This window comes from Danio rerio, chromosome 14 (genome assembly GCF_052040795.2).
Source record: "Danio rerio strain M-AB ecotype USA chromosome 14, GRCz13ab, whole genome shotgun sequence".
NCBI classification, from domain to species: Eukaryota; Metazoa; Chordata; class Actinopteri; order Cypriniformes; family Danionidae; genus Danio; species Danio rerio.
In genome coordinates, this window is record NC_141034.1 from 1,452,501 (window position 1) to 1,480,000 (window position 27,500).

The 27,500-nt window shown below is 39.2% G+C and overlaps 3 protein-coding genes across 6 annotated transcripts in view; all 3 read right to left on the minus strand.

The window, feature by feature from the left end:
- The window catches only part of rgs14a (regulator of G protein signaling 14a), a 438,366-nt gene that overhangs the window by 325,573 nt on the left and 85,293 nt on the right, over nucleotides 1-27,500 (minus strand). The gene's annotated exons all lie outside the window — the stretch shown is intronic.
- On the minus strand, nucleotides 3,867-14,826 carry spmap2l (sperm microtubule associated protein 2 like). The gene is made up of 8 exons (NM_001442416.1): nucleotides 14,780-14,826; nucleotides 14,662-14,692; nucleotides 14,512-14,568; nucleotides 12,667-12,795; nucleotides 9,403-9,534; nucleotides 6,315-6,456; nucleotides 5,613-5,747; nucleotides 3,867-4,559 (listed from the first exon to the last, which is right to left on the minus strand). The coding sequence occupies exons 1-8, from the start codon at nucleotides 14,787-14,789 to the stop codon at nucleotides 4,446-4,448; spliced, it is 750 nt and encodes a 249-aa protein (NP_001429345.1). The 5' UTR covers nucleotides 14,790-14,826; the 3' UTR covers nucleotides 3,867-4,445.
- On the minus strand, nucleotides 16,848-26,316 carry arl9 (ARF like GTPase 9). 4 transcript variants are annotated; one of them, XR_015506904.1, is made up of 5 exons: nucleotides 25,857-26,316; nucleotides 21,883-22,051; nucleotides 19,363-19,538; nucleotides 17,395-17,999; nucleotides 16,848-17,047 (listed from the first exon to the last, which is right to left on the minus strand). XR_015506904.1 is itself a non-coding variant. In NM_001045387.1 (4 exon segments), coding segments are annotated over 4 exon segments (726 nt in total). In that variant the 5' UTR covers nucleotides 26,061-26,316; the 3' UTR covers nucleotides 17,595-17,822.

Genomic DNA, 27,500 nt, shown 5'->3' on the forward strand with positions numbered 1-27,500 from the left:
ACACAAGAGTAATCGAAAAAAATGCTATGGAAGTCATTGGTTACGGATTTTTCAGCATCGTACTATGGAAATAAATATGATGTCTATCATACTACGGACATCATATCTTTCAGATACCTCTATGGAATTCAATGGTTACCGGTTTTCATCTTTCTTCAAATCATCTCCTTTCGTGTTTGACATAAGTAGGTTTATAAACACTTAAGGGAGAATACATATTGAGTAAATTTACATTTTTGGGTGAACTACCCCATGAAGTCTGATCATTTTCTCCCGTGTTGGTGTGGGTTTCCTCCGGGTGCTCTGGTTTTCCCCCACAGTCCAAACACATGCGCTATAGGGGAACTGATCAACTAAATTGGCCATTTTGTGTGTGTGTGTGTGTTAATGATTGTGTATGGGTGTTTCCCAGTACTGGAAGAGCATCCGCTGTGTAAAACATATGCTGGAATAGTTGGCGGTTCATTAAGCTGTGGTGACTCCTGATGAATAAAGGGACTAAGCTAAAGGAAAATGAATGAATGAATAATAACATTTGTTTTTAATGTATTTTTAAGCTTTTAACTTGTCCATTATAATAAATCTTTAGCGTTTAACCTTGTGTGAGTCTGAAATTTCATTCATTAAGGTCTTAAAAAGGTTTTAAAAAGTCTTAATTTTAACTTGAAACCTGTAGAAACTCTGAGAGCTTAACATGTGCATACTGTCAGAATGCATCTAAATGCTGAACATCAGCTGAAATGGGGTTTAGGATAAATGGAGGACGGCAGAACTGATGTGGAAACAGACAAAAGAGAATCGAATCCTGATGCAGTTTCATAAAATATTGAAATCTTTAATAGAAAAGTAAGAATGCAAGGAGGAAGAATGCAGTATTGTGAGGTTGGCAGAATGAACAATGCAGTGTGTGTGTGTGTGTGTGTGTTTGTGTTTGTGTGTGTTTGTGTGTGTTTGTGTGTTGTGCAATGGGGTGTGAAAAAAAAACATCCCACACCCTCTACGGAAAAACAAACTAGTTTATTTGACTGCGGCAGCAGATGCAGCGCTGAACACACACACGCACACACACACACACACACACACTGCAGCAGTGACTGTTTAAAGAAACAGCGTCAGTGATATCCTGGAAGAAAAATAACATAAAATTTATCACAGAAGCTGGTCAAATTATGAAGTTTTCAAGTAATTGAAGGTTTCCCAGTGATGGGTTGCAGCTGGAAGGGCATTCGTTGCGTAAAACATATGCTGCATAAGTTGGCGGTTCATTCCGCTGAGGCGACCACAGATGAATAAAGGGACTAAGCTGAAAAGAAAATGAATGAATGAATGAATGAATGTACTCGAAGGCCTTCTGGTAAATAAAATAAAAATATGTAATTTACACTACCTGACAAAACTCTTGCTGCCTATCCGAGTTTTATGAGCAGCAAGTAATAACTTGACTTCTTGTTGGTCATTTGGTATCAGCAGTGTCTCATATGAAAGGTAAAGGCCTCTAGATTACACTAATTTGAGCTCAATAAATCTGATCATGTCTTGATGTTGACTGATTTGATGAGGACAGTGCGGTCTGACTCTGCTCAGACTAAAGTCTCATCACTGAACAGAAATAATGTCCAGTATAGAATATAAAGTCCTGCTGCAGTGGAGACAGAATGAATATTGTGTCTGACTCCATCATGAGCTTGGAGGACTGCATCCATACATCTCTGACATGACTCAAATCACTGATTAATAAAGTCATCTGGAATGAAGAAGAAAGCCTTCAGCAGGATCCCAGAGTTCATCAAGAGTCTCTGTGTTCATCTTCAACACCAGAGGTCAGAGGAGAATGGCCAGACTGGTTCAATAGAAGATTGGAGAAACGTTGCTGCTCTGATGAGTCTCCATTTCTGCTGACACATTCGGATGCTCCGGTCAGAATTTGGCCTCAACAACATGAAAGCATGGATCATCCTGCCTTGTATCAGCGGTTCAGGCTGGTGGTGGTGGTGTAATGGTGTGGGGGAGATTTTCTTTGGGTCCATTAGTACCAATTGAGCATCAACGCCACAGCCTACCTGAGTATTGCTGCTGACCATGTCCATCCCTTTATGAGCACAGTGTCTCCATCTTCTGATGGCTACTTCCAGCAGGATAACGCAGCATGTCATAAAGCTCAATCATCTCAGACTGGTTTCTTAAACATGACGATGAGTTCACTGTACTCAAATGGCCTCCACAGTCAGCAGATCTCAATCCAATAGAGCAGCTTTGGCATGTGGTGGAACGGGAGATTGGCATCATGGATGTGCAGCCGACAAATCTGCAGCAACTGTGTGATGCTATCATGTCAATATGGAGCAAAATCTCTGAGGAATATTTCCAGTAGCTTGTTGAATCTCTGATATGAAGGATTAAAGCAGTTCTGAAGGCAAAAATGGTCCAACCCGGTACTAGTAAGGTGTACCTAATAAAGTGGCCGGTGAGTGTAGTCTCATTAGTGAGTGCTGCATAGCATTACATTTTCTGTTTGCGTTACTCAATATTTTAACCTCTAGTTAAAGGCAGAACCATTACATTCAGGTTTATATTTTCAGATTTGCTGCATAATGAAACACCTCCCCTGTTTAGTCTCTGAAGTGTGGTACAGTTGAATCATGCAGTGGTCAGTCTGTGTTAATACAGGCTTCTGACCCGCTTCTGTCTGAAGAGTTAATAATACAGTGAGAGAACTCGATCTGTTCACTGGATCTCAGTGGCAGAAGGAGAAACGCAGCTTTGTGTGTTTCCACAACAACTCCACTGACACTACAGGAATCTGTCACCCGCGGGTCACAGGAGGATCATGGGAAATAAAATCAGTGAGTGAGAGAGAGAGAGAGAGAGAGAGAGAGAGAGAGAGAGAGAGAGAAACTGGAGTGATGTGATGTGCAGTTCATCCAAAATCACAAACACACACATAATAATAGGTCACACTTTATTTTAATGTACAACTGGGGACAGATTTTGCTTATTAATGGTTAGCAAGGCAGTGATTTATAGAGGATGAAACCTGCAAAAACAATAAATAAAAAAACATGTAAATCAATAAATAAATGAGTAAATAAATCCATACAATTATGCATAAATAAAATATTAAATAAATAAATATGCAAATAAATAAATGAGTAAATAAATCCATAAATTCATGCATAAATAAAATAATAACTTAATAATTATGCAAAAATAAATAAATGAGTAAATAAATCCATAAATTCATGCATACATAAAATAATAAATAAATAAATAAATAAATAAATAAATATGCAAATAAATAAATAAATGAGTAAATAAATCCATGAATTTATGTATAAATAAAATAATAAATACATAAATAAATAAATAAATATGCAAATCAATAAATAAATGAGTAAATAAATCCAAAAAATCATGCATAAGTAAAATAATAAATATGCAAATCTGTAAATAAAGCCATAAATTCATGCATAAATAAAATAATAAATAAATAAATAAATATGCAAATAAATAAATAAATGAGTAAATAAATCCATGAATTCATGCATAAATAAAAATAAAATAATAAATAAATAAATAAATAAATATGCAAATCAATAAATAAATGAGTAAATAAATCCAAAAATTCATGCATAAATAAAATAAAAAATAAAAAAAATGCAAATAAATAAATAAATAAATAAATACATAAATAAATAAATAAATAAATAAATAAATAAATAAATAAATCCAAAAATTCATGCACAAATAAAATTATAAATAAATATGCAAATAAATAAATAGAGTAAATAAATTCATGGATAAATAAAATAATAAATTAATAAATATGCAAGTAAATAAATAAATGTACAGTTGAAGTCTGAATTATTAGTCCCCCTGTTTATTTTTTCACCAATTTCTGTTTAATAGATTTTTCAACACATTTTTAATCATAATAGTTTAATAACACATTACTACTAACTGATTTATTTTATCTTCGTCAATTTATTCAACTAAACGCAAATGTTCCAGAGCACTAATAGACAACATTAAGAGCAACATATTATGCTGACACCTAAATTACTTGACTTGAAGAGTCCTATTCATGGAGTTACATACACGTGATTTCAGTGAGATCAGTGAGATCTGTGATGAATGAAAGTTCTGCTGATCTGCAAACCAGATGCGGATAATCAGATCATCTCACGGTGATTTCTCCAGCCAGTGAGTGCAGAAGAGACGCTCTGGACACAGTGCAGGAGTGAAACACAAGGCCCTGTTTGAGGAGCTGAGTTTGGCAGCAGGCTAACAATAATAATATCAGTCCAGGCCAAAACCTGAGAGTGTTATTAGAAAAGCAGAGCGAAGGAAGCTCCTGACAGAGGAGGAAAACAGTGTGAGAAGATGACAGACCGCAGTAAAGCTCAGATGATGAATCTTGAGTGAATCGTTCACGTCCCTAAGGTCCTTCAGGAGCGCCACGTCGGGTCTCTGGGTGGGATGTAGTCTTTGGAGAGGGCTTTAGGAGTGGATAAACTGCGGATTCGAGCACTCGCTGTGGCTTTTCTCGCTCCTCTGGACACCTGAAAGACAAGCCAAACACTCAGGCACTGTTCAGATGGTGTGTTTGAGAGTTTATTTGCCAGGATTTTGTCAAACGTCTCCATTGTTGCACATCTCCTCCAAAGCTTTCTGTTGTGTTTTGATGTGATTTTTGACTGTTGTAGCTGCGAAATAACGCTAATCATTTAGCGGAGTGATATAAAGCTGTAATGCGCTCCAAACCTGCCGGAACTACTTTAACTGTGTGTTTATCTGAAAATAACTCTTAATTATTTGTGTCGAGGAGTCCCTCCAGTATTTTGTGTTTCTGCAATACTTGTATTTAATGCTAAATCAAGCACATTTTAGAGGATTTTAACCAGCCAGGACACTGTTCAAATTCCTTCCATGCTTTATTTTGAATAATTAATAAATAAATAATTAACGATTTCAGCTCAGAGCAATGTTTTGTGTCTAATTTTGATGTTTTGTGGTGATTAGACATGCCATAAGCTGGATAAAGTACATCAGGATGGTTGTTTTCTCAGAATAAACCCTTCAGTCTTCTACAAGTCTGCTGATGAGCCTGCCTGGCTTTATTCTGCAACATCAACCGGCTGGATCTACTTTATTCCTTACGTATAACATTCCCTGACTTGCAGTTATTCATTCATTCAGCTTAGTCCCTTTATTCATCAGGGATCGCCACAGCGAAATGAACCGACAACTATTCCAGCATATGTTTTACACAGCGGATGCCCCTCCAGCCACAACCCAGTACTGGGAAACACCCATACACACTCATTAGCACACACACTCATACACTACAGCCAATGTAGTTCATCAATTCCCCTATAGAGCATGAGTTTGGACTGTGAGGGAGCACCCTGAGGAAACCCACGCTACCACGGGGAGAACATGCAAACTCCACACAGAACTGACCACTGACTTAGCAGGGACTCAAACCAGCAACCTTCTTGCTGTGAGGCCACAGTGCTGCCCACTAAGCCACCGTGTCACCCCCTATTTAATATTATGTTGTGTTATTGTTATGTTGAGGTTAATGTGTGTGTGTGTGTGTGTATTGTGCTCACGGGTGTGATGGGGCTCTCTGGTGGTCCGGGCTCACAGAAGTGTGTGTTCTCTCTCAGTCTGGGCAGGGAGAGCTGCTGGAGTCTGGACGTCATGCGGGCCGTTTGAGCTGCATATGAGATCAGGGTCTGCACGTTCTGGACACAATCACACACACACAATTACACATACACACACACACACACACACGCATGCATGAACACACAAACACATACACAAACATATATACTGTATGAACACACACACATGCACACACACATATATGAAGACACAAATACACACATGAATGAACACACAAACAAATACACAAACACACACATGCATGCACACACAAACATGCTCACACACACGTACACATGCATTCATACATACACGAAATCACACACACACACGCATGAGCACATAAATGCACACAAACATGCATGCACACACAAACACATGGGTACACACACACACACACACACATGCACAAACACACATGCAAACATACATGGATGTACAAACACACACAAACACCACTGCACAAACGCACGCACGCACACACACACACACACACACACACACACACACACAAAACACATCAATAGAGCAGTGATGAAGCAGTAGACGCGTCTATTGCTGCTGGAAGTGGTGTGTTTGGCTCTGTTGGGCTGATTGTGGTGTGTGTTTGTGGTGTGTGTGTGTGTGTGTGTGTGTGTTCTGACCTGTCTGTTGCTGGTAAAGTTGGGGTGGTTGTGTTTGGGTTTCGCCAGGTGGAGGATTCGAGGAGAGACGATCGCGTTCCTCACACTGGGACTCACATGCCAGATGGGGCAGTCATGATCACACAGCGGAGAATGAGGAAAGCTACACACACACACACACACACACACAAAAACACACACACACACAAACATACACACATTAACACATAGACAAAGGTAAACATGTAATCATACACATACTTAACATACAGACACATTCAGTACACACATAACATACACTCATAGGTAAACACACACTCATACTCTCATATAACACACACATAATAGACATAATTACAAACACAGACAGTCACACACAAACACACAAGCACACACAAACAGTCATGCACACAAACAACCCAGACACAGACACATTATTATGATATTTTATACATAAATTTCTTCACTTTAAATTTACTTTATTTAATTTTTCTGTATTATTGATTTTTAGTTAATAAATTGTTTTGTTTATTATTATTTTATTTTTATTTTATTAATTAATTAATTAAATTTATTATTGATTTTTAGTTAATACATTTTTAAGTTTATTATTAGTTTTATTTTTTATTTTATTAATTAACTAAATACATTTATTTTATTACTGATTGTTAGTTAATACAGTTTTACATTTATTATTAGTTTTATTTTTTATTTTATTAATTAACTAAATACATTTATTTTATTACTGATTGTTAGTTAATACAGTTTTACATTTATTATTAGTTTTATTTTTTATTTTATTAATTAGTTATTTAATTGATTTTATTATTGATTTTTAGCTTTTACATTTTTAGTTCATTTTTAGTGTATTTTTTAATTAATTAATTAATTACATTTAATTTATTATTGATTTTTAGTTAATACATTTTTAGTTTATTATTAGTTTTATTTTTAATTAATTAATTAATTAAATTTATTTTATTATTGATTTTTAGTTTTTACATTTTTAAGTTTATTATTAGTTTTATTTTTATTTTATTAATTGGTTAATTTACTTTATTTTATTATTGATTTTTAGTTTTTACATTTTTAGTTTATTATTAGTTTTATTTTTATTTCATTAATTGGTTAATTTAATTTATTTTATTATTGATTTTTAGTTTTTACATTTTTAGTTTATTATTAGTTTTATTTTATTTTGTTAATTAATTAATAACATTTAATTTATTGATTTTTAGTTAATACATTTTTTAGTTTATTGCTAGATTTATTTTTTATTTAATTAATTAATTAAATTTAGTTTATTATAATTATTAATTAATTATTTTTGGTTTATTATTAATACTTTTTTATTTTAATTGTTAATCAATTTAATTTAGTTTATATTATTAATTTTGTGTTTCTGCCATTTAAAATGAGTTTCATTGTAAAAATGGGTAACACTTTACTTTGATGGTCCATTTGAGTATCAGTAGACTGTCTGCTTAATATATGCTAAAACTAAACTAACATTTAACTGACTATGAGAATCTCTGTCAACTTAAACTAAGCCAACCCTCACAGTCTACTTATAATCTGATGAGAATTAGTTGGCATGTAGATGCAATGTAACTAAAAATCAACAAACAGACCATCAAAATAAAGTGTGAGCTAAAAATGTCTATATGGGGATTTTATTTTCTGTTTATCTTCATGACAATATGAAACACTGCGCCGACAGAAACACTAATAATATAACTTGATCTGTTTATATATTAACTTTTTAATAGATTCAGCTACAAAATAACCCTGTGGATAACAGCTTTCTAAAACATCATCATCATGCCCAATCTAAGCTGCTTAGTTTGATCAAAAACACGACTCTGCTCTGGTTTGAGGCACATGTGTTTTCAAGATGTTGCGTAACTCCTTTAAAAACAGAGGGAACTCTCAAAAAACCCTCAAAACATGAAGCAGAGTGCAGAGAAGAGCGCGACGGTCTGCTGCACAGATGATTCACTTCAAATGAATTCCCTCAAAAGCAACATCAACAACACTATGCTAGTCCCTTTATTCATCAGGGGTCGCCACAGCGCAATGAACCGCCCACTATTCCAGCAGATGTTTTACACAGCGGATGTCCTTCCAGATGCAACCCAGTACTGGAAAACACCCATACACACTCATACACTACGACTAATTTAGCTAATCAATTCCCCTATAGCGCATGTGTTTGGACTGTGGGGGAAACCGGAGCACCCAGAGGAAACCCACGCCAACACGGGGAGAACATGCAAACTCAGAAACACCAGCTGACCCAGCCGGGACTCGAACCAGTGACCTTCTTGCTGTGAGGCCACAGTGCTAACCACTGAGCCACCGTGTCGCCCAACAGAAAAATTAAATATGTAAATTAATATATAAATGAGGTATGAAGAGGAAACCAGAGCCCAGATCCGAGATTTTCTGGAGGGACTCTGCGGTCAAACACAAGACTTGCCAGAGGTTAAACGACGGACAATCGTCTATTGTCTGACAACACACATACACACACACACACACACACACACACACACACACACACACACACACACACACACACACACACACACACACACACACAGGATGTTGAATGTTGGCTTCCTTCACAGCCGGAGCTATATTTAAAAACACAATACAGCGGCTCAGTGGTTAGCACTGTTCCCTCACAGCAAGAAGGCCACTGGTTCGAGTCCCAACTTGACCAGTTGGCGTCTCTATGTGGAGTTTGCATGTTCAATTTCCTCCAGGTGCTCCGGTTTCCCCCACAAACACATGAGCTATAGGGGAACTGGTGAGCAAAATTGGCTGTAGTGTATGAGTGTGTAAATGAGTGTGCATGGGTGTTTCCCAGCACTGGGTTGCAGCCGGAAAAGCATCCGCTGCTTAAAACATGTGCTGGAATAGTTGGCGGTTCATTCCGCGGTGTCGGAAGTGACAAACTGCAAACTTTTCATGTTTATATCAGTTTTAAATCTTCCAAACGCAAATGTTGTCATCATTTTGGAGCACACTCGCTTATGGATATCCTCAAAACTAACAGACTGACACTAAGACTTTGTTTTAATCTCGCGGGGAAGCTTTCTCTCACGTCTGGTTTTGAGCGCTCCGGCCTCGTGTTCTGGGAGTCGACAGTCTGCTGATGAGTTCGTACTGATCTGAATGAGAGGACGGACGCCGACTCTTCATCATCATCCTCTCCTCCTCCTCCTCCTCCTCTTTCCTGCAGGGTGATTAAACGGAGAGAGAGTGTGACATCCGAGACTGAATCCGCCTTTTGATGGAGGACAATAGGACGAGTGTTGCAGGATGCTCATTAGGAAGAAGTGAGAGGAGAGCGTTTAATCACAGCCAGATCTCTCAGAGGGACACAGAAACAAACGCTGGCTTCACACCAAGGTTATTAGTGCTTCCCATTTTTAAAGGGGACCTATTATACCTCTTATTACAAGATGTCAAATAAATCTCTGATTTGCCAATGGGTGTGTAGAGAAGTTTCAGTTTAAAATAGTACACAGATTATGTTTTATAACTCTGAAACTGACCCCTCTTGGAGATGTGCTCATTCAAAAGAGGGCGGAGCTACAAATGTCTGTGTGTCAGCATAGACTAACGACTAACGTCCTATGCTAATGAGGGAGAGATTGGCACTAGTGGGCGGGGCTTTCCCCCTCTGATGACACGTTCAAAGGAAGAATGTCAATCAAAGTGTTTCTGCAGACTGATTAGATCAAGTCTGATTAGAACAAAACACAATTAGTATTGTTTTTTAATTAGAAGCTGGATATATTCACACACTGCTGACACAGCAAACCCTTTTTGAAAGTGATTTTTGCATAATAGCTCCCCTTTCTTGACACTATTAAACCAATCAGTTGGGTTTGTCCATATTTGACCCAACATTGGGGTTTTCTGACAACTCCAGCATTTTTAAGACTGCACTAATTGGGAATTAATTTATGTTAACACTGGCATGGAGAAAACGTCATTGGACAGAGAGAGCTATTTAATACAGTTTTCCCTCATAAAATGTCGGTGAAATCCCTGCTGAAAAATCCAGCTTAAACCAGCCTAGGCTGGCTGGCTGGTTTTAGCTGGTCGATCAGCCTGGTTTTAGAGGGGTTTTGGCCATTTCCAGGCTGGTTTTTACTGGTCAGCCTGGAAACAACCAGCCAAATCCAGCTAAAATCAGCTTGACCAGCCTGGTTTAGGCTGGTCAAGCTGGTTTTAGCTGGTCATCTCCCAGCCTGACTAGCTAAGACCAGGCTGGAAATGGCCAAAACCCCTCTAAAACCAGGCTGATCGACCAGCTAAAACCAGCCAGCCAGACTAGGCTGGTTTAAGCTGGATTTTTCAGCAGGGATTTGTTGTTCGTGTTTGCCAGGATACACACAACCCAGTCACTTTTAATAAGTGTACAGTGTGAAGTGTAAAGAAGCAAGTGTGTGTGTCAGTCAGTGTGTCCTTTTGCGTTTTAACCAAAATCATACAAATTGCAGAGCGAGGATGATGGATTGCTTTGTATAGAGTGCAAAAGGCCACACTGACTGACACACACACACACACACACACACACACACACACACACACACACACACACACACACACACACACTGAACGCTGACTTCAGCTTGACATTCATTATTAAGCGGATGTAAATGTTCCTCCTGAACGAGCTGAAGAAGCTGAACCTGAGCTCACAGACAACTCTGCAATAATCTGATCAAATATACTGACAAATCTGCGAGGTTTAGCTCTCGCTATGCAGTCAGTTCACTCAAGAATCACTGATTTGTAAAACATCATAATGCCATAGCCCCCCTTTGAATTTTTTTGTTTCCTTTTCAGTTGTTTCCCAAATGATGTTGAACAGATTCAGAAGTTTTTCACAGTATTTCCTCTAATATTGTTTCTTCTGGAGAAAGTCTTATTTATTTTATTTCGGCTAAAATAAAAGCAGTTTTTAATTGTTTTAAAGCTATTTTAAGGTCAATATTATTAGCCCCCTTAAGTAATATTAGTGTTGTATTGCCTCCAGAACAAACCACTGTTATACAATGACTTGCCTAATTACCCTAACTTTACCCTAATTACCCTAGTGAAGCCTTTACATGTCACTTTAAGCTGAATCCTAGTGTCTTGAACAACATCTATAGTCTAATATTATTTACTGTCATCATGACAAAGAGAAAATAAATCAGCTATTAGAGATATTTATATTTTAATTAGTTATTAAAACTATTATGATTAGAAATGTGCTGAACAAAATCTGTTAAACAGAAATTTGCGGGAAAAATAAACAGGAGGACGAATAATTCTAACTTTAAAATTGTCTATGCTGTCTATTAGTACTTAAATAAAACACACTCTGCATGATAATACTTAACAATCCAACTCAATACCTCAATAACTACTGCCTGATTAACTATTATTAACTATTTAAGCAATAGGATAGTCTATTAATAATACTTAATAAGCAATAAGATTTGACTGACGCAAATAGTTCGGAACATAGCCGTGTATTTTTTGGGATTTGTGTAATTTCGCAATAGTTTTCATCTGCTTTTGAGGTGCATCTGTTGGTGCATTAGCGCCACCTGCTGGACAGGACTGTATTTTTCTATCTCTTCATATTTTTTTCTGCTGCAGGAAACCTTTATTCAGCTTTATTCTGTTTGATGCACTTTATTGGACATACTTTAGTTGCTATATAGATATAGATATATATAATACTTTAAGCTAAATACTAGTGTCTTGAAGAATATCTAGTCTAATATTATGTGCTGTCATCATGGCAAAGAGAAAATAAATCAGTTATTAGAGATGAGTTATTAAAACTATTATGATTAGAAATGTGTTGAGAAAATCTGCTCTCCGTTAAACTGAAATATAAATAAACAGGGGAGGCGAATAATTCTTAGCTTCAACTGTACACACACACACACACACACACACACACACACACACACACACACACACACACACACACACACACACACACACACACACACACACACACACACACACACACACACACACAAACACACACACACACACACACACACACACACACACATACACACACACACACACACACACACAAACACACACACATATATATTATTTATATACATAGCGAAGAGAAATATTAAAGGAGTTACTGTGAAAATTCCTGAATCTGTTAGGGTTAATTACAGTATGGGAAATATTTCTAAAAAAAAAACAAATTCACAGGTGGGCGAATAACTTTGACTTCAACTGTTTATGAATAACCCATTTTTGTGATAATGAACCTACTAACTAAAAAAAAGATCTGAATGAAGATGATCTGCTTCTGCTGTGTGTACAGGTATACCTGAGCTGAATCTGAAGCGCCAGGTCTTTCTTATGCTGAGCCAGAGCCTTTATTCTGGGACTCGGAACAGCTTGCAAGGCTGCACGGGACAGAGGACGAATCGATTCCTGATTCCCCCACGTCAACACCCTAAACACACACAACACACACACAACACATTTTCAACACATTTCTAATCATAATAGTTTTAATAACTCATCTCTAATAACTGATTTATTTTCTCTTTGTCATGATGACAGTAAATAATATTAGACTAGATATTCTTTAAGACACTAGTATTCAGCTTAAAGTGACATGTAAAGGCTTCACTAGGGTAATTAGGGTAAAGTTAGGGTAATTCGGCAAGTCACTGTATAACAGTGGTTTGTTCTGGAGATAATCCAACACTAATATTGCTGAAAGGGGCTAATAATATTGAGCTTAAATGATGTTTAAAAAATTAAGAACTGTTTTTATTCTAGCTGAAATAAAACAAATAAGACTTTCTCCAGAAGAAACAATATTATCAGACATACTGTGAAAATTTCCTGAATCTGTTCAACATAATTTGGGTAATATTTAAAAAAAAAAAGAAAAAAAAACATATAAAGGGGGGCGAATAATTCTGACTTGAGCTGTATATATATAATTTTAGAGTTGTCTAAATGAAGTTCTTAGCGATGCAATAAAAGATTGAGTTACCAAATATGTTTTTGTAGGGAATTAACAAAGTATCTCCGTGGAACATTATATTTACTTAATATTGTTGGCATAAAAGAACAAAATATTAGAATTATTTGAAAATCACTATTAAAAAAAGATCATGTTTTCAGTTGGTAGAGAATTTACTAAATATAGGCAGTCATGGTGGTGCAGTGGGTGGCACGACAGCCTTACAACAAGAAGGTTGCTGGTTTGAGCCAGTTGGCAGGTCTGTGTGGAGTTTGCATGATCTCTCCATGTTGGCGTGGGTTTCCTCTGGGTGCTCCGGTTTCCCCCACAGTCGCTATAGGTGAATTGGGTGAGCTAAATTGGCTGTGTATGAGTGTGTATGGCTGTTCCCCAGTTCTGGGAAGCGTAAGACAGATTCTGGATAAGTTGGCGGTTCATTCCACTGTGGCATCCAAAGATTAATAAAGAGACTAAGCCGAAAGACAATGAATGAGTAATTGAATATATATATACATAGTTGAAGTCAGAATTATCAGCCCCCCTGTTTATTTTTATTTCTGTTTAACTGAGAGCAGATTTTTTCAACACATTTCTAATCATAATAATTTTAATAACTCATCTCTAATAACTGATTTATTTTCTCTTTGTCATGATGACTAGACTAGATATTCTTCAAGACACTTCTATAAAGCTTAAAGTGACATTTAAAGGCTTCACTAGGTCATTTAGTTTAACTAGGCAGGTTAGGGTAATTAGGCAAGTTATTGTATAACGATGGTTTGTTCTGTAGATTATCAAAATTATATTGCTTAACGGGGCTAATAATATTTTGCCTTTAAAATGATGTTTAAAAAAATTAAGAACTGCTTTTATTCTAGCCGAAATAAAACAAATAAGACTTTCTCCAGAAGAAACAAATATTATCAGACATACTGTGAAAATTTCCTTGCTCTATTAAACATCATTTAGGAAATATTTAATATTTACACACACACACACACACACACACACACACACACATATATATATATATATATATATATATATATATATATATATATATATATATATATATATATATATATATATATATATATATATATATATATATATATATATATATATATATATATATATATATATATATCAATTGAAAGATTTAAGTTATGCTTATATATAAAGAAACGGTTTTACCATGGTGTTGTGGCCCAGACTGCCTTTGACCTCTTTGGTTGAGCTAGAAATGAAATCCTGCACACAAACACACACACATCATGCAAACACTTAAAAACACAAAGCATATATAAAGACAGTGTGTTTTCAGCTAATACTGTACGCACTCACCTATCCAGCTGCGCTGACTTAAACACCGGCTCTTTCAATGAATCAAACAGAACACATCTTTAGCACATTCAAAGTAAAACAGCACGAGTTTGTGTTTTGTTTTGAAGGCAGACTTTACCCGAGTCCATTCTGTCCACAGGAATCCTGGGAAACCAAAAGCTTACTGAATGTCACAATAGACCCACACAGGCTGTTGCTTAGGAAGCTGTTACTATGGCAACCAGCGTGTCACATGGGCCTGCTCTGGCATCGAAGGAGATCTAACAACAGAGTGACATCACCAACACAACAGGAAAGTTCTGAAGAGAACATCACTGATGCTACATAGACACATTAGGGGAATAGTACAGCTGTGGATGCGCACATCAATATACACTCACTGGCCACTTTATTAGGTACACCTGTCCAACTGCTTGTTAATGCAAATTTCTAATCAGCCAATCACATGGCAGCAGCTCAATGCATATAGTAATGTAGACATGGTCGAGACGATCTGCTGCAGTTCAAAGCGAGCGTCAGAATGGGGAAGAAAGGGGATTTGAGTGACTTTGAACGTGGCATGGTTGTTGCTGCCAGACAGGCTGCTCTGAGTATTTCAGAAACTGCTGATCTACTGGGATTTTCACGCACAACCATCTCTAGGGTTAACAGAGAATGCTCCGACAAAGAGGAAATATCCAGTGAGCGGCAGTTCTGTGGGCGCAAATGCCTTGTTGATGCCAGAGGTCAGAGGAGAATGGCCAGACTGGTTCCAGCTGATAGAAAGGCAACAGTAACTCAAATAAGCACTCGTTACAACCGAGCTCTGCAGAAGAGCATCTCTGAACACACAACACGTCCAACCTTGAGGCGGATGGGCTACAGCAGCAGAAGAGCACACCGGGTGCCGCTCCTGTCAGCTAAGAACAGGAAACTGAGGCTACAATTCACACAGGCTCACCAAAACTGGACAATAGAAGATTGGAGAAACGTTGCTGCTCTGATGAGTCTCCATTTCTGCTCACACATTCGGATGATCGGCTCACAATTGGGCCTCAACAACATGAAAGCATGGATCATCCTGCCTTGTATCAGCGGTTCAGGCTGGTGGTGGTGGTGTAATGGTGTGGGGGAGATTTTCTTTGGGTCCATTAGTACCAATTGAGCATCAGCGCCTGTGCCTACCTGAGTATTGCTGCTGACCATGTCCATCCCTTTATGAGCACAGTGTCTCCATCTTCTGATGGCTACTTCCAGCAGGATAACGCAGCATGTCATAAAGCTCAATCATCTCAGACTGGTTTCTTGAACATGACGATGAGTTCACTGTACTCAAATGGCCACCACAGTCACCAGAGCTCAATCCAATAGAGCAGCTTTGGGATGTGGTGGAACGGGAGATTGGCATCATGGATGTGCAGCCGACAAATCTGCAGCAACTGTGTGATGCTATCATGACAATATGGAGCAAAATCTCTGAGGAATATTTCCAGTAGCTTGCTGAATCTCTGATATGAAGGATTAAGGCAGGTCTGAAGGCAAAAGCGGTCCAACCCGGTACTAGTAAGGTGTACCTAATAAAGTGGCCGGTGAGTGCAGCATATTTGTTCTGACACTGTACAAAAATTCAGATTTTTATGTGACTGTGAGGCTTGGGGTGGAAGTAGATGTAAATAAAATGCTATTTAATGTGTAACTAAATAAATAATAGGAATATTACTCTGCATAATTACTGTTTTACATTACTGTAAGGGTTAGGTTTAGGGTAAGATGTTTATAAAGTACAATTAATAGGTCATTTAAAGAATAATATCAATAATACACTGTATAATTACGGTTTTTAAATTACTGTGAGGGTTGGGTTTAGGGTTGGGGTAGGGGTAAATGTTAATAAAACACATTATAATGCTTAATTTAGTAAATAATATGAATAATACTCGCTATAATCACTGTTTTTACATTACTGTGAGGGTTGGGTTTAGTGTTAGATATTAATAAATTGCAATTATTGGGTTAATTATTGAATAATATGAGTCCTAATCTGTGTAATTATTGATTTTACATTAATGTGAGGATTGGGTTTAGGGTTGACGTTAGTATAATGCAATTATTGGGTCACTTAATAAATAAAATAAATTCCTGTATCCCTTCTGGCAACAACCCACATTAGAGGAGGAGGAGGTCTGTCACAAATAATGACAAACACGTTTAGTCCTTTTAAAACCCATATTTAATCAAAACACACCGCCGCAAAAACATCATCAAATCCTCACTCCATATCTGGTATTAAAAAGCCAATTAAGGACAGAAAGGTCATGAAGCAAAATAAACATACAGACATTTGCAGTACAGGACGTTCTCACTGTACATAATGAAGCCTTTAAAGCACAGGTGTCAAACTCAGTTCCTGGAGGGCCGCAGCTCTGCACAGTTTAGTTCCAACCCTAATTAAACACACCTGATCAAACTAATTGAGTCCTTCAGGCTTGTTTGAAACCTGCAGGTAAGTGTGTTGGAGCAGGGTTGGAACTAAACCAGTGGTCATCAAACTTGTTCCTGGAGGGCCGGTGTCCTGGAGATTTTCGCTCCAACCCTAATCAAACACACCTGGACAAGCTAATCAAGCTCTTACTCTGTATACATGAAACACCCAGGCAGGTGTGTTGAGGCAAGTTGGAGATAAACCCTGCAGGGACACCGGCCCTCCAGAACCAAGATTGGTGACCCCTGAACTAAACTGTGCAGGGCTTCGGCCCTCCAGGGATTGAGTTTGACACTCCTGCTTTAAAGCATCTAACACAAACACACATCTTCAGAACATACTCGAGCTTCCCATAATGCACAGCAGCAGCAGACATGATCATCTTTGGCATCTTTTTCAAAATGCTTCGTTATCCTGCTCATTCTAAGCAATCGTAAGATTTTAGTGTCGTTAAATTATTAAAAGGAACACCTTTTTGCTTTAATAGGCTCATTTTACAGAGTTTTACCTTTATTTTTAATCCATTCAGCTGATCTTTGGGTCTGGGAGCCTCTTTGCCTAGGTGACTATTTATTAAGAGTAAGCGGTGAGGGAACTGGAGACTGAACTACGTCATCTAGTCTCTGTCCTACTGCTGATGGTTATTGTCTAGTGTTTTGAAGATTCTTTGGTGTCGGTGAATAGCTGTGGTCAGCGGTGGTCAATGGTTCGCCATCATCTCGATGATGAGGTCTCTGGCGTCCTGCACACCGGCGTTTATTTCACATTTCCCTTTCTTCACCTGAGTGCCGATCACACTGAGCTGATGCCCGTCGCCAACATTCCCCAGATCCAGAGCTTCATACAGCTCCGTGATCCCACAAGCTCCGGAAACATCCTGCAGACAGAGACGACACACTGAACACGGCATACTGATGCTCAAAATCCAGGAGGAATTCAGGAGTGTTTAATTAGGTTGAATAGACCAGGGACTGGATTAGCAATGTTCTTAAAGGGACAGTTCATTCATTTTCCCGATGGCTTAGTCCCTTTATTAATCAGGGGTCGCCACAGCGGAATGAACTGCCAACTATTCCAGCATATGTTTTACACAGCGGATGCCCTTCCAGCTGCAACCCAGTACAGGGAAACACCCATACACACTCATTCACACACACTCATACACTACGGATAATTTAGTTCATCATATACCGCATGTGTTTGGACTGTGGGGGAAACCGGAGCACCACAGGGAGAACATGCAAACTCCACACAGAAACCCCAACTGAACCAGCTGGGACTCAAATCAGCAACCTTCTAGCTGTGAGGCGACAGTGTTAACCACTGAGCCACCATACCACTAGTTTCTTCCTTTTGTTGAACACAAAAGGAGTTGGAAACCTGTAACCATTGTCTTCCATAGCATTTGTTTTTCCGGCTATAGAAGTCAATGGTTACAGGCTTCGAACATTTTTCAAAGCATCTTCTTTTGTGTTCAAGAGAAAAAGGAAACTTATTAGTTTGGAAACACTTGAGGGAAAGTCAATAATGTGTAGATTTGATCATTTTTAGGTGAACGATCTCTTTCAGAAGATATTTCTTCTTAAAGGGACAGTGTGTAGTTTTGTCCACTAGTGGGCGTGTATTCACAACAAACAAAGGTGTATTTTGATGACTCTGAATGTGGAATCATGGGAGTTGTGGCCTTCATCATCATTGGTTTGACAGCATATGTGCTGGATTGTCTCACAACACATATAACTGCATGTGTTTTCTTAAATTGCAGCACGTTAACACAACATTTACACAGGGCGTCAGCGTCAACGCTTTCCATTCACTTTTAATGGGTGACGTCAAGCGTTGCTGAACTGCATTGTGGATCCGCCTGCGCCGCTTCAGAGGCATTGCTTGCGGCAGAAGTTGGGACTAGCTCAACTTTTCAATCGTCAACAGAAGCGTCAGCCAATCAGATCGCTGTATGCAAATACACCAGCTAGACAGTGGCATATTGCTGACTGAATTTCATTGGCTGACACTGCGATGACGATCGCGTTAGCCTCAACTTCAGACACGCCTTCAGTCAAGCGTTGACGCTGAAGCCCCGTGTGAATGGGGCACGAGCTCTCTTGGCTTTCATAGTTATGGGCACTGAATCTACATCTCTAAATTGAGTTTAGAATTCTGAAAGAGAAGGAAATTAAATGTTAAGATAAAGAAAACATTAATAATGACAGACAGCAAGGTTGTGTGTGTTTACACACCTGTTTGTTAGCGAGCAGCACTAGCGGCAGGCCGGGGTCCGCAGACAGGAGTTGCTGCAGGTGATGTTTGGCCAGGGGGAATCGCTCCGGATCAGACGAGTCCACCACGAACACCAGCACACGAGCTTTACTCAGATACATCCGCCAGTACTCACGCAGCTTCTCTGAACCTCCGACTGCACAACACACACACACACAGCAACAGAACGTAAACAATCTGCGGTATCACCTTTCTAGACCATAGAGCAGGGGTGGGCAAACTCGGTCCTGGAGGGCCGGTGTCCTACACAGTTTAGCTCCAACCCTAATCAAACACACCTGCTTATAGATTTCTTGTGATCTTAAAGCATTGATATATACATTAGATGTCGCCTGGCCTATTGTTGTCTGTTGGACGGAATGCGTCAATAGCGCCGCCATCTTGCTACAGGGTAGCGCTCCTTTGAAATGAATGCGGGACCAAGGTACAGTGGAGGACTGTGTCCATCCAAAGCCAGAGATATACACATATATCTGTGATCAGGAGTTTTCCTGGATGTCAGTATGTAATTTGTTTTTTTAACTATGAAAATTATAATTTAACATCACTTTTCTACATTGATGGATCAGTGACCGCACGGGCATTCCTGACAAAAAGCTTGTGTTTGTGTGTACAGAAATGTACTATTCACCCTCCCTGTTAAACTTGATCTAATCATGTCCTGAAACACAGCTCCTCTCCTGCTTTCACTGCTCATACTGACGGAGGGAGCGATTCATTTGTGAATGAATCCCCCGAACGACTCTTTCACTAACGTTAGCCGACAATAATACCAGTTTCTGGCAGCGCAGCATCTCGTTGTCATATTTCTTTTGCATTGTTTGCTGATTTTATTCAACAAAACTAGCATAAGCCGAGTGTTTAGTGCGAGTTGGAGCTGCTTTGCCGTATGGTGAATGCAGTAAGTGACTGTTATCATCAATAACGTGACCTGATTAGCACAAAAGAACATACAAAAACAGAAAAAAACTTAATATTACCTATGAAATGTTCTGCCTTTGTGCTTTGTTTTCTTTGTTTGCTCATTTGCAGCGCTAAAGTACCGCATCTTCACGTAATAACTCTGTCTTGACTAGTGCGGCTGAATGACATTTGTCCTGGGAGCACTGTACCAATATGGCGGCGCTATTGACGCATGCTCAGGGTCCCTATGTGATATCTAGTGTATATATCAATGATCTTAAAGACACTGATTAGCATGTTCAGGTGTGTTTGACTAGTGTTGGAACGAAACTCTGCAGGGACACCGGCCCTCGAGGATCAAGTTTGCCCATCCCTGCCATAGACAATGACTATAGTGCTGACAGTTTAACCAAAGCAACTTTACGTCTATTCAATCAGTGCATGCAATTACCCTTTAGTTTACTAATGTTTTTTTTACAAATTGACTGCATGTATCAGATCAGTATATGTAATGCCTTGATGTACTAAATGCATGCAGTTTATTTTTATTATAGGATATATCAGTGTTTCTCAACCATGTTCCTGGAGGACTACCAGCACTGCATGTTTTGGATGTCTCTGTTGTCTGTCATGAGCTGGTGATCTGAATCAGTTGTGTTCGGTTAAGGAGACATGGAAAATGTGCATAGCTGGTGCTCCTCCAGGAACATGGTTGAGAAACTTAATCTTATGTTTTTGTTTATATTTTTAACAAAAAGATTTGACATTTTTAGATAAGTGCATGCAGTTTATTAATGACTTTAATAAATGACTTTATTAATATTAAATTAGTGTGTGGAATTACTCTTTATTTTACCATGATTTGTTAATGTAAGTGACTGCATGCATTAGATTAGGGGTCACCAATATCGGTCCTGAAGGGTCGGTGTGTCTCTGCAGGGTTTAGCTCCAACCTGCCTGGATGTTTCAAGTATACCTAGTACGACCTTGATTAGCTTGTTCAGGTGTGTTTGATTAGGATTGGAGCTAGAATCTACAGGGCACCAGCCCTACAGGAACAAGTTTGGTGACGCCTGCATTAGACGAGTATATGTAATGCCATCTTTTGTTTATTTATTTTTAAATAAAAGATTTTGGGTTTACCCAATGCATGCAGTTTCTTTTTATTATAACATGTTTTTATTTACATTTAAAGAAGATTTGACATTTTAATTAGACAAAGTTTTATTATTATATTTAATTTTAATTGTTCTTTATAAACCCTTTTGAAAAAATACATGCAGTTATCATTTTTTACCATGTTTCTTGATGTTTTTGCAAATTGACAGCATGCATTAGATGTTTATGTTATGCACCATTCTTTTCTTTTTAATAAAATACTTTAGATTTACTCAATGCATGGAATAGTTGGCGGTTCATTCCGCTGTGGTGATCCCTGATTATTAAATTCACTAAGCTGAAAGAAAACGATTAAATGACTGATGCATTCGTCTGATCATTGCATGCATAGTCTGGGATTGGATCATGATATTTTTTGGGATGCAGGCATTAAGTGTGTGTAACGGAGCAGTGTTTACTCTCTAAGAACTCGATCTGCAGCTCTTCTTTGTTGATGGAGACGGCGTTGAAGCCTTGAGTCGGACTGACGTCCTGCTCCAGGCTGCCTGTAGCGAAACAGTGCAGTAAGCTGGTCTTTCCTGCTCCGTCCAGACCCAAAACCAACACCTGAGTGCCTGCAGTCCTGGGCTGTGAACACACAGAGCACACACTTCACCATTACAGCAGAACTCATGACTGAAATCACAGCAGGATGGAGAGTCAAGCCGCTTCAGAAGAGCTGGATTAAACGACAGGAGGCCCAAAAGAGTGTTAAAGGGGAGCAGTTATGGAAAAATCACTTTAATAAGGGGTTTAAATACAGTTGTGTGTCAGCAGGGTGTGAATATCTCCAGCCTCTCATGGTAAACGTGAATTAATTGTATTTGTTATAATCACACTTGAAGTTGACGGTTTTATCTGTCACAATGCTGACGCACTAGGGGTGTCAAGATTTCGATATTAATCGAAAATCGATCGAAATTTATGCTCAATTTCGATTATCGAATCAAAAAATAGAATCGTCGATGCTGCCACGCCACCAATGTCACGTCAGCTTGGCTTTGCCAAAACATGCTTGTTGAAGTGCTTGTTAAACTGTGCAGACGCAGGAGACCCGTCGACAGGGCTTAAACCTTCAGGGCTCGACAATAAGGACTGCCCGATGGCCTGGGACCAGCGTGCGAGACGCTCGGGTCAGTGTACAGTGCTGCCTTGTTGCGTGCCAGATCGAGCCAGAGCTGCGTGCTGCGACTGTCTGTCAATTGTGTGCAAATACAATCTTACGGTGCTTTCACACATAGACGTTTGTTTCGTAATCTGTCTTGTTTCCACCGTTAGCGCGGTTTGTTTGGCATATATCCAGCAGTTGCGCTCGCATCCGCGCCAAATCAATCAGTCCGAGATCGCCTGAATGAGACGGTCTCTGCCCTATTAAGCGGATCGAGATTGTAGCGAGAAAACAAAACAATGCAACGAACTAACCACCCAGGCTATATCACAGTGTATTATGATCGTGTAATACAGGGCTGCACGATATTGGAAAAAATTTACATTGCGATATTTTTTTTCCCTGCGATATATATTGCGATATTTATATATACATATATATATATATATACACACACACACACACACATATACACATATACATATATATATATATATATATATATATATATATATATATATATATATATATATATATATATATATATATATATATATATGTATATATATATAGGCCTATATAACATATGTCTCTCTATAATTTAAGGCTAAAATGCAGAATTCTAGCCAACGTTTCTTTAATAGATTGATTAATTAAATAGATAGATTTTGGTGATTATGTGTGTAACTTACCTTTATTAATTTACTGTATGATTTGTTTATGGGTAAAACAAAGACCATGGAGGTCAGGTAGTTTAAACGGTAGGCTACAAATAATTAATTCGTTATTAATTAATTAATTATTCATAATCGAAAATCGAATCGTGACTTAAGAATCGAAAATGTAATCGAATCGAGGATTTGGAGGATCGTGACACCCTAATGACGCACACAAGTGTATCTGTCTGCAGACTGCAAGGCGGGGGTGTAAGATGAAGGGGTGTAACTTGCAGTTATCGAGATCCCATTGAACCATGCGAGACGTCACAACGAGACGTTGTTGGCAAGATGACGGAAACACTTACCAGAGAACACTTTTACCAAATGTTTCACGAGTTTTCTCCAAACTTATCCACAGCCAATTCATTTGATATACAGCATTATTATATTCATTCATTTAGCAACTCCACTCGCTGACTAGCCTACTCAGCATCGCCCCCTTGTGGCTGCAGTACAACAGTACAATGGCGAGCGTGTCAAGTATGAAAGCCTCCACGGTTGTACGGTAAAAACTGTGATAGTTGGGTTTAGGGTTGGGGAAGATGTAGACGTTAATAACTGATGTACAGCGCCATCTTGCTGACAACATAGTTTTGACATGGCTCCATATTTTCCAGTTACACCTCTAAAGCCTGGTTTATACTTCTGCGTCAAGTGATCGGCGTGACCCACGGCGCATGCCTTGCGCCTTGCCGTGCATTTATACTTCTGCACGCTGTTTCTGTTGCTCTGCAATAACACTTCTGAAACGCTAGATGGCAGTGAGGTGTAAATGTTCCTCTGTGTCGAGTTTCTTCGCTGGTGTTTTGTTTTTCCTGAACACTTCCTGAATGTACAAGTGGCTCAAACTCGCTCATTTTGAGGCAGGAACCGGCGGACGTGCAACAACTTTAACTATGAGGTAAACACAAAACAAAACTTTCCATCCGGAGCTCCTTCAGGGGACTCCACACTTGTAAACAATCGCTCCATTGGGCTTGCGCCGCTCTCAGGCCTGCCCAGACTCGTCAGCGTTACCAAGCCGACCAATCACAGAGCTTGCGCTACGCATCGTTGCGACGTGTAGTTACATTTTTTGAGAAGTGCAAGCAGGGCCGGCGCGTCCATAGAGGCGACCTAGGCGGCCGCCTAGGGCGGCAGTATAGAGAGGGCGGCATCCGCGACACCTCCGTCACCACCCGCGTCCTCAGTTATGTCCGCGACACCTCCCTTACAACCCGCGTCCTCAAATATATTCGCGCATAGACGACAGAATAGAGAGGGCGGCGTCAGCGACACCTCCATCACTACCCGTGTGTCCTCAGTTATATCCGCGCATAGGGCGGCAGAATTGAGGTCTGCGACACCCGCGCGTCCTGTTATATCCGCGCATAGGGCGGCAGAATAGAAAGCGCAGTGTCAGCACCCGCGCGTCCTCAGTTATATCCGCGCATAGTGCGCTGGAAAAGAGGTCCGCAACACTTCACTTCATTTTCATAACCGGTCACTTTCATTTTCACATTGGGGTTGAGGGCTGCATGATCGTCCTCTGCCTAGAGCGGCAGTTCAGCTTGCTCCGGCCCTGAGTGCACGTCAGTGACGCCGACGGCCACGGCAAAGGGTTATGTGTCAACGCCGTAGGCTTCGCTGTAGCATACGCGTGCGCTTGACGCAGAAGTATAAATCAGCCTTAAGGCCCCTTCATGTTACGCCACTGTCTTGCAGTCTGCAGTAAGACGCTACTCGACACACAGGCATTTGTAGCTCCACCCTCTTTTAAGAAGAGCACAGTCTCATTTACATTTAAAGTGACGGTCATCTAAACAACAATCGGGATCTGACAATGTCTGAATAAGGTATTATAATAAAAGCATTTTAATTGGTCTGGATTTGATGAGAAACTGAAGAATTAAAAAAATGTTGACCCGTTTAGGCGAAACAGCAACTTGAACTTCATCAAGGCAACCCGAGTGCTGAAATATAATTGGCTAAACTGTTAGTGGGCGGGTTAAAAGGAGCGAAAGACAGCCATTCCGGCACGTAACACCCCATTCACACGGGGCTTCAGCGTCAACGCTTGATTATAGGTGTGTCTGAAGTTGGGGCTAACGCGATCGTCATTGCAGCGTCAGCCAATGAAATTGTATATGCATACAGCGATCTGATTGGCTGATGCTTCCGTAGGCAATTGAAAAGTTGAGCTAGTCCCAACTTCTGCAGCGAGCAACACCTCTGAAGCGGTGCCGATGGATCCACAATGCAGTACGGCAACGCTTGACGTCACCCATTCAAAGTGAATGGGAAGTGTTGACGCTGACGCCCCGTGTAAATGGGGTGTAACGCACATTTCCAAAGCAGAGTATCTGAATATCTGCACACATATGATGGTGTATTTATGCTGTAGAAGAGTCAAACACTCACATACATCATCTTTAACACTAGCATGCTGATACTGACATCTAAAACTAAATGCTATTTAAATTTCACAGGACTTTTACGAGAAGAAAAGTTTACAACCACTTCAGTGTGAGGAAATGAACATTTCTGGGTGAACTGACCCTTTAATTAAAGCTCTAAATCCACAAACCTCTGTTATTAAGGGCGTTTTTCGTGCAGTTTCAGTCTTGCTGGCTTTATGCTCGTGTTCTGGTTTCTCTTTGGGCTCTTCTTTGGGTTTTTTCTTTGGCTCTTGTTGTGTTGTTTTCTGCGTCAGGTAGCAGAGCGCGCACGCGACGCCTCCAGTGAACGCGAGCGCGGCACCCACCAACCCAATCTCGCGCGCGCCCGGCATGTTTGCACTACGGTTTACACTCAATTCAAGATCCGAATCAGCTTCAAATGCTAACAAATACGACTCTTATGCTTTCACGCGGACATAATGCGCCACACACAGGCCTCAGAGCGGCTCCACAAGTGGTATACAAACTCTGCAGGTCGCTATTTCCTGGAAGTGGAGGAAACTGAAAGCGAGAAGTAGTATAAATGATCAAGAAAGAGGTTTCCACAAAGTGAAACGTCTTCGTCTTTCCTGTTAAAGCGGAAAAGGTGCAACCGGAGCTTTGCGTTTCCTGGAGATCGTCAACAAAAGCGCAGGTCTCGTGAGATTTGAGATAATCACTACAAATCGCGAGATAATTGTGATCTTTAGAGCTTCTAAAGCCTGTCAGGGCTTTGATAATCTCATGAGAGCCACTAAAGCTGCGGACGAGAGGAAATCTGGACAATTAAAGGTGCACAGCGGCTAACATGTTTGATAGCGGTAATGAGCGGCTGAGCCGGCAGAGGGAGACACCACCGAGAACTCAGAGTCTAGAAGGGATACAGCTGCGGATACGCACATCAATAGAGCATGGTGTTTGGTGATTAAATAAAATTTGAACATTACTCTGAGAGTTGGGGTACCTGTAGACGTTAAACAATGATAATTATTAATTATTAATTAATTAAGATGAATAATACTTGGTATATTTGCTGATTTTTACATTACTGTCATGCTTGGGGTAGATTAAAATACAATTTAATGGATAATTTAATAAATAATGTGAATAATACTTGGTATTACTACTATTTTTTACATTACTGCGATGGTTTAGTGTGCCTAAAGCCTGTCAGGGCTTTAATAATCTCCTAAAATCCACTAAAGCTGCGGATGAGGGGAAATCTGGACATGTGTACAGCGGTAATGAGCGGCTGGTCCGGCAGAGGGAGACACCGAGAACTCAGAGTCTAGAAGGGATACAGCTGCGGATACGCACATCAATATGCAGCACGATTTTTGGTGATTAATTAATATTTGTACATTAGTCTGAGGGTTGGGGTACGTGTAGACGTTAATAAAATATAGTGTATTGGATAATTTAATAAATAATAGTAATAATAAAATGTATATTTACTTTTTTACATTTACTAAGTGGTAGAGACGTTAATAAAAGACAATTTAATGAATAGTTTCATAAATAATATGATTAATACTCGGTATATTTACTGTTTTTTACAATACTGTGAGGGTTTGGGGTAGGGGTAGACGTTAATAAAATAGTATTTTAAGGTCATTTAATAAATAATATGAATAATACTTGGTATAACTACTGTTTTTACGTTACTGTAATGATTGGGGTAGATGTTAATAAAACACAATTTAAAGGTAATTTCATAAACAATATGAATAATACTCGGTATATTTACTGTTTTTTACATTACTGTAATGGTTAGGGTGGTGATAGATTTTAAT

Bases quoted from the DNA above. Each gene is read 5' to 3' on its own strand.
- spmap2l (NM_001442416.1), bottom strand. The intron at 9,535-12,666 runs GTATACCTGTAC...ATCACCCTGCAG, and splicing joins GCGCTTCAGATTCAGCTCAG to GAAAGAGGAGGAGGAGGAGG. The intron at 5,748-6,314 runs GTCAGAACACAC...GATTGTGTCCAG, and splicing joins ACTTTACCAGCAACAGACAG to AACGTGCAGACCCTGATCTC.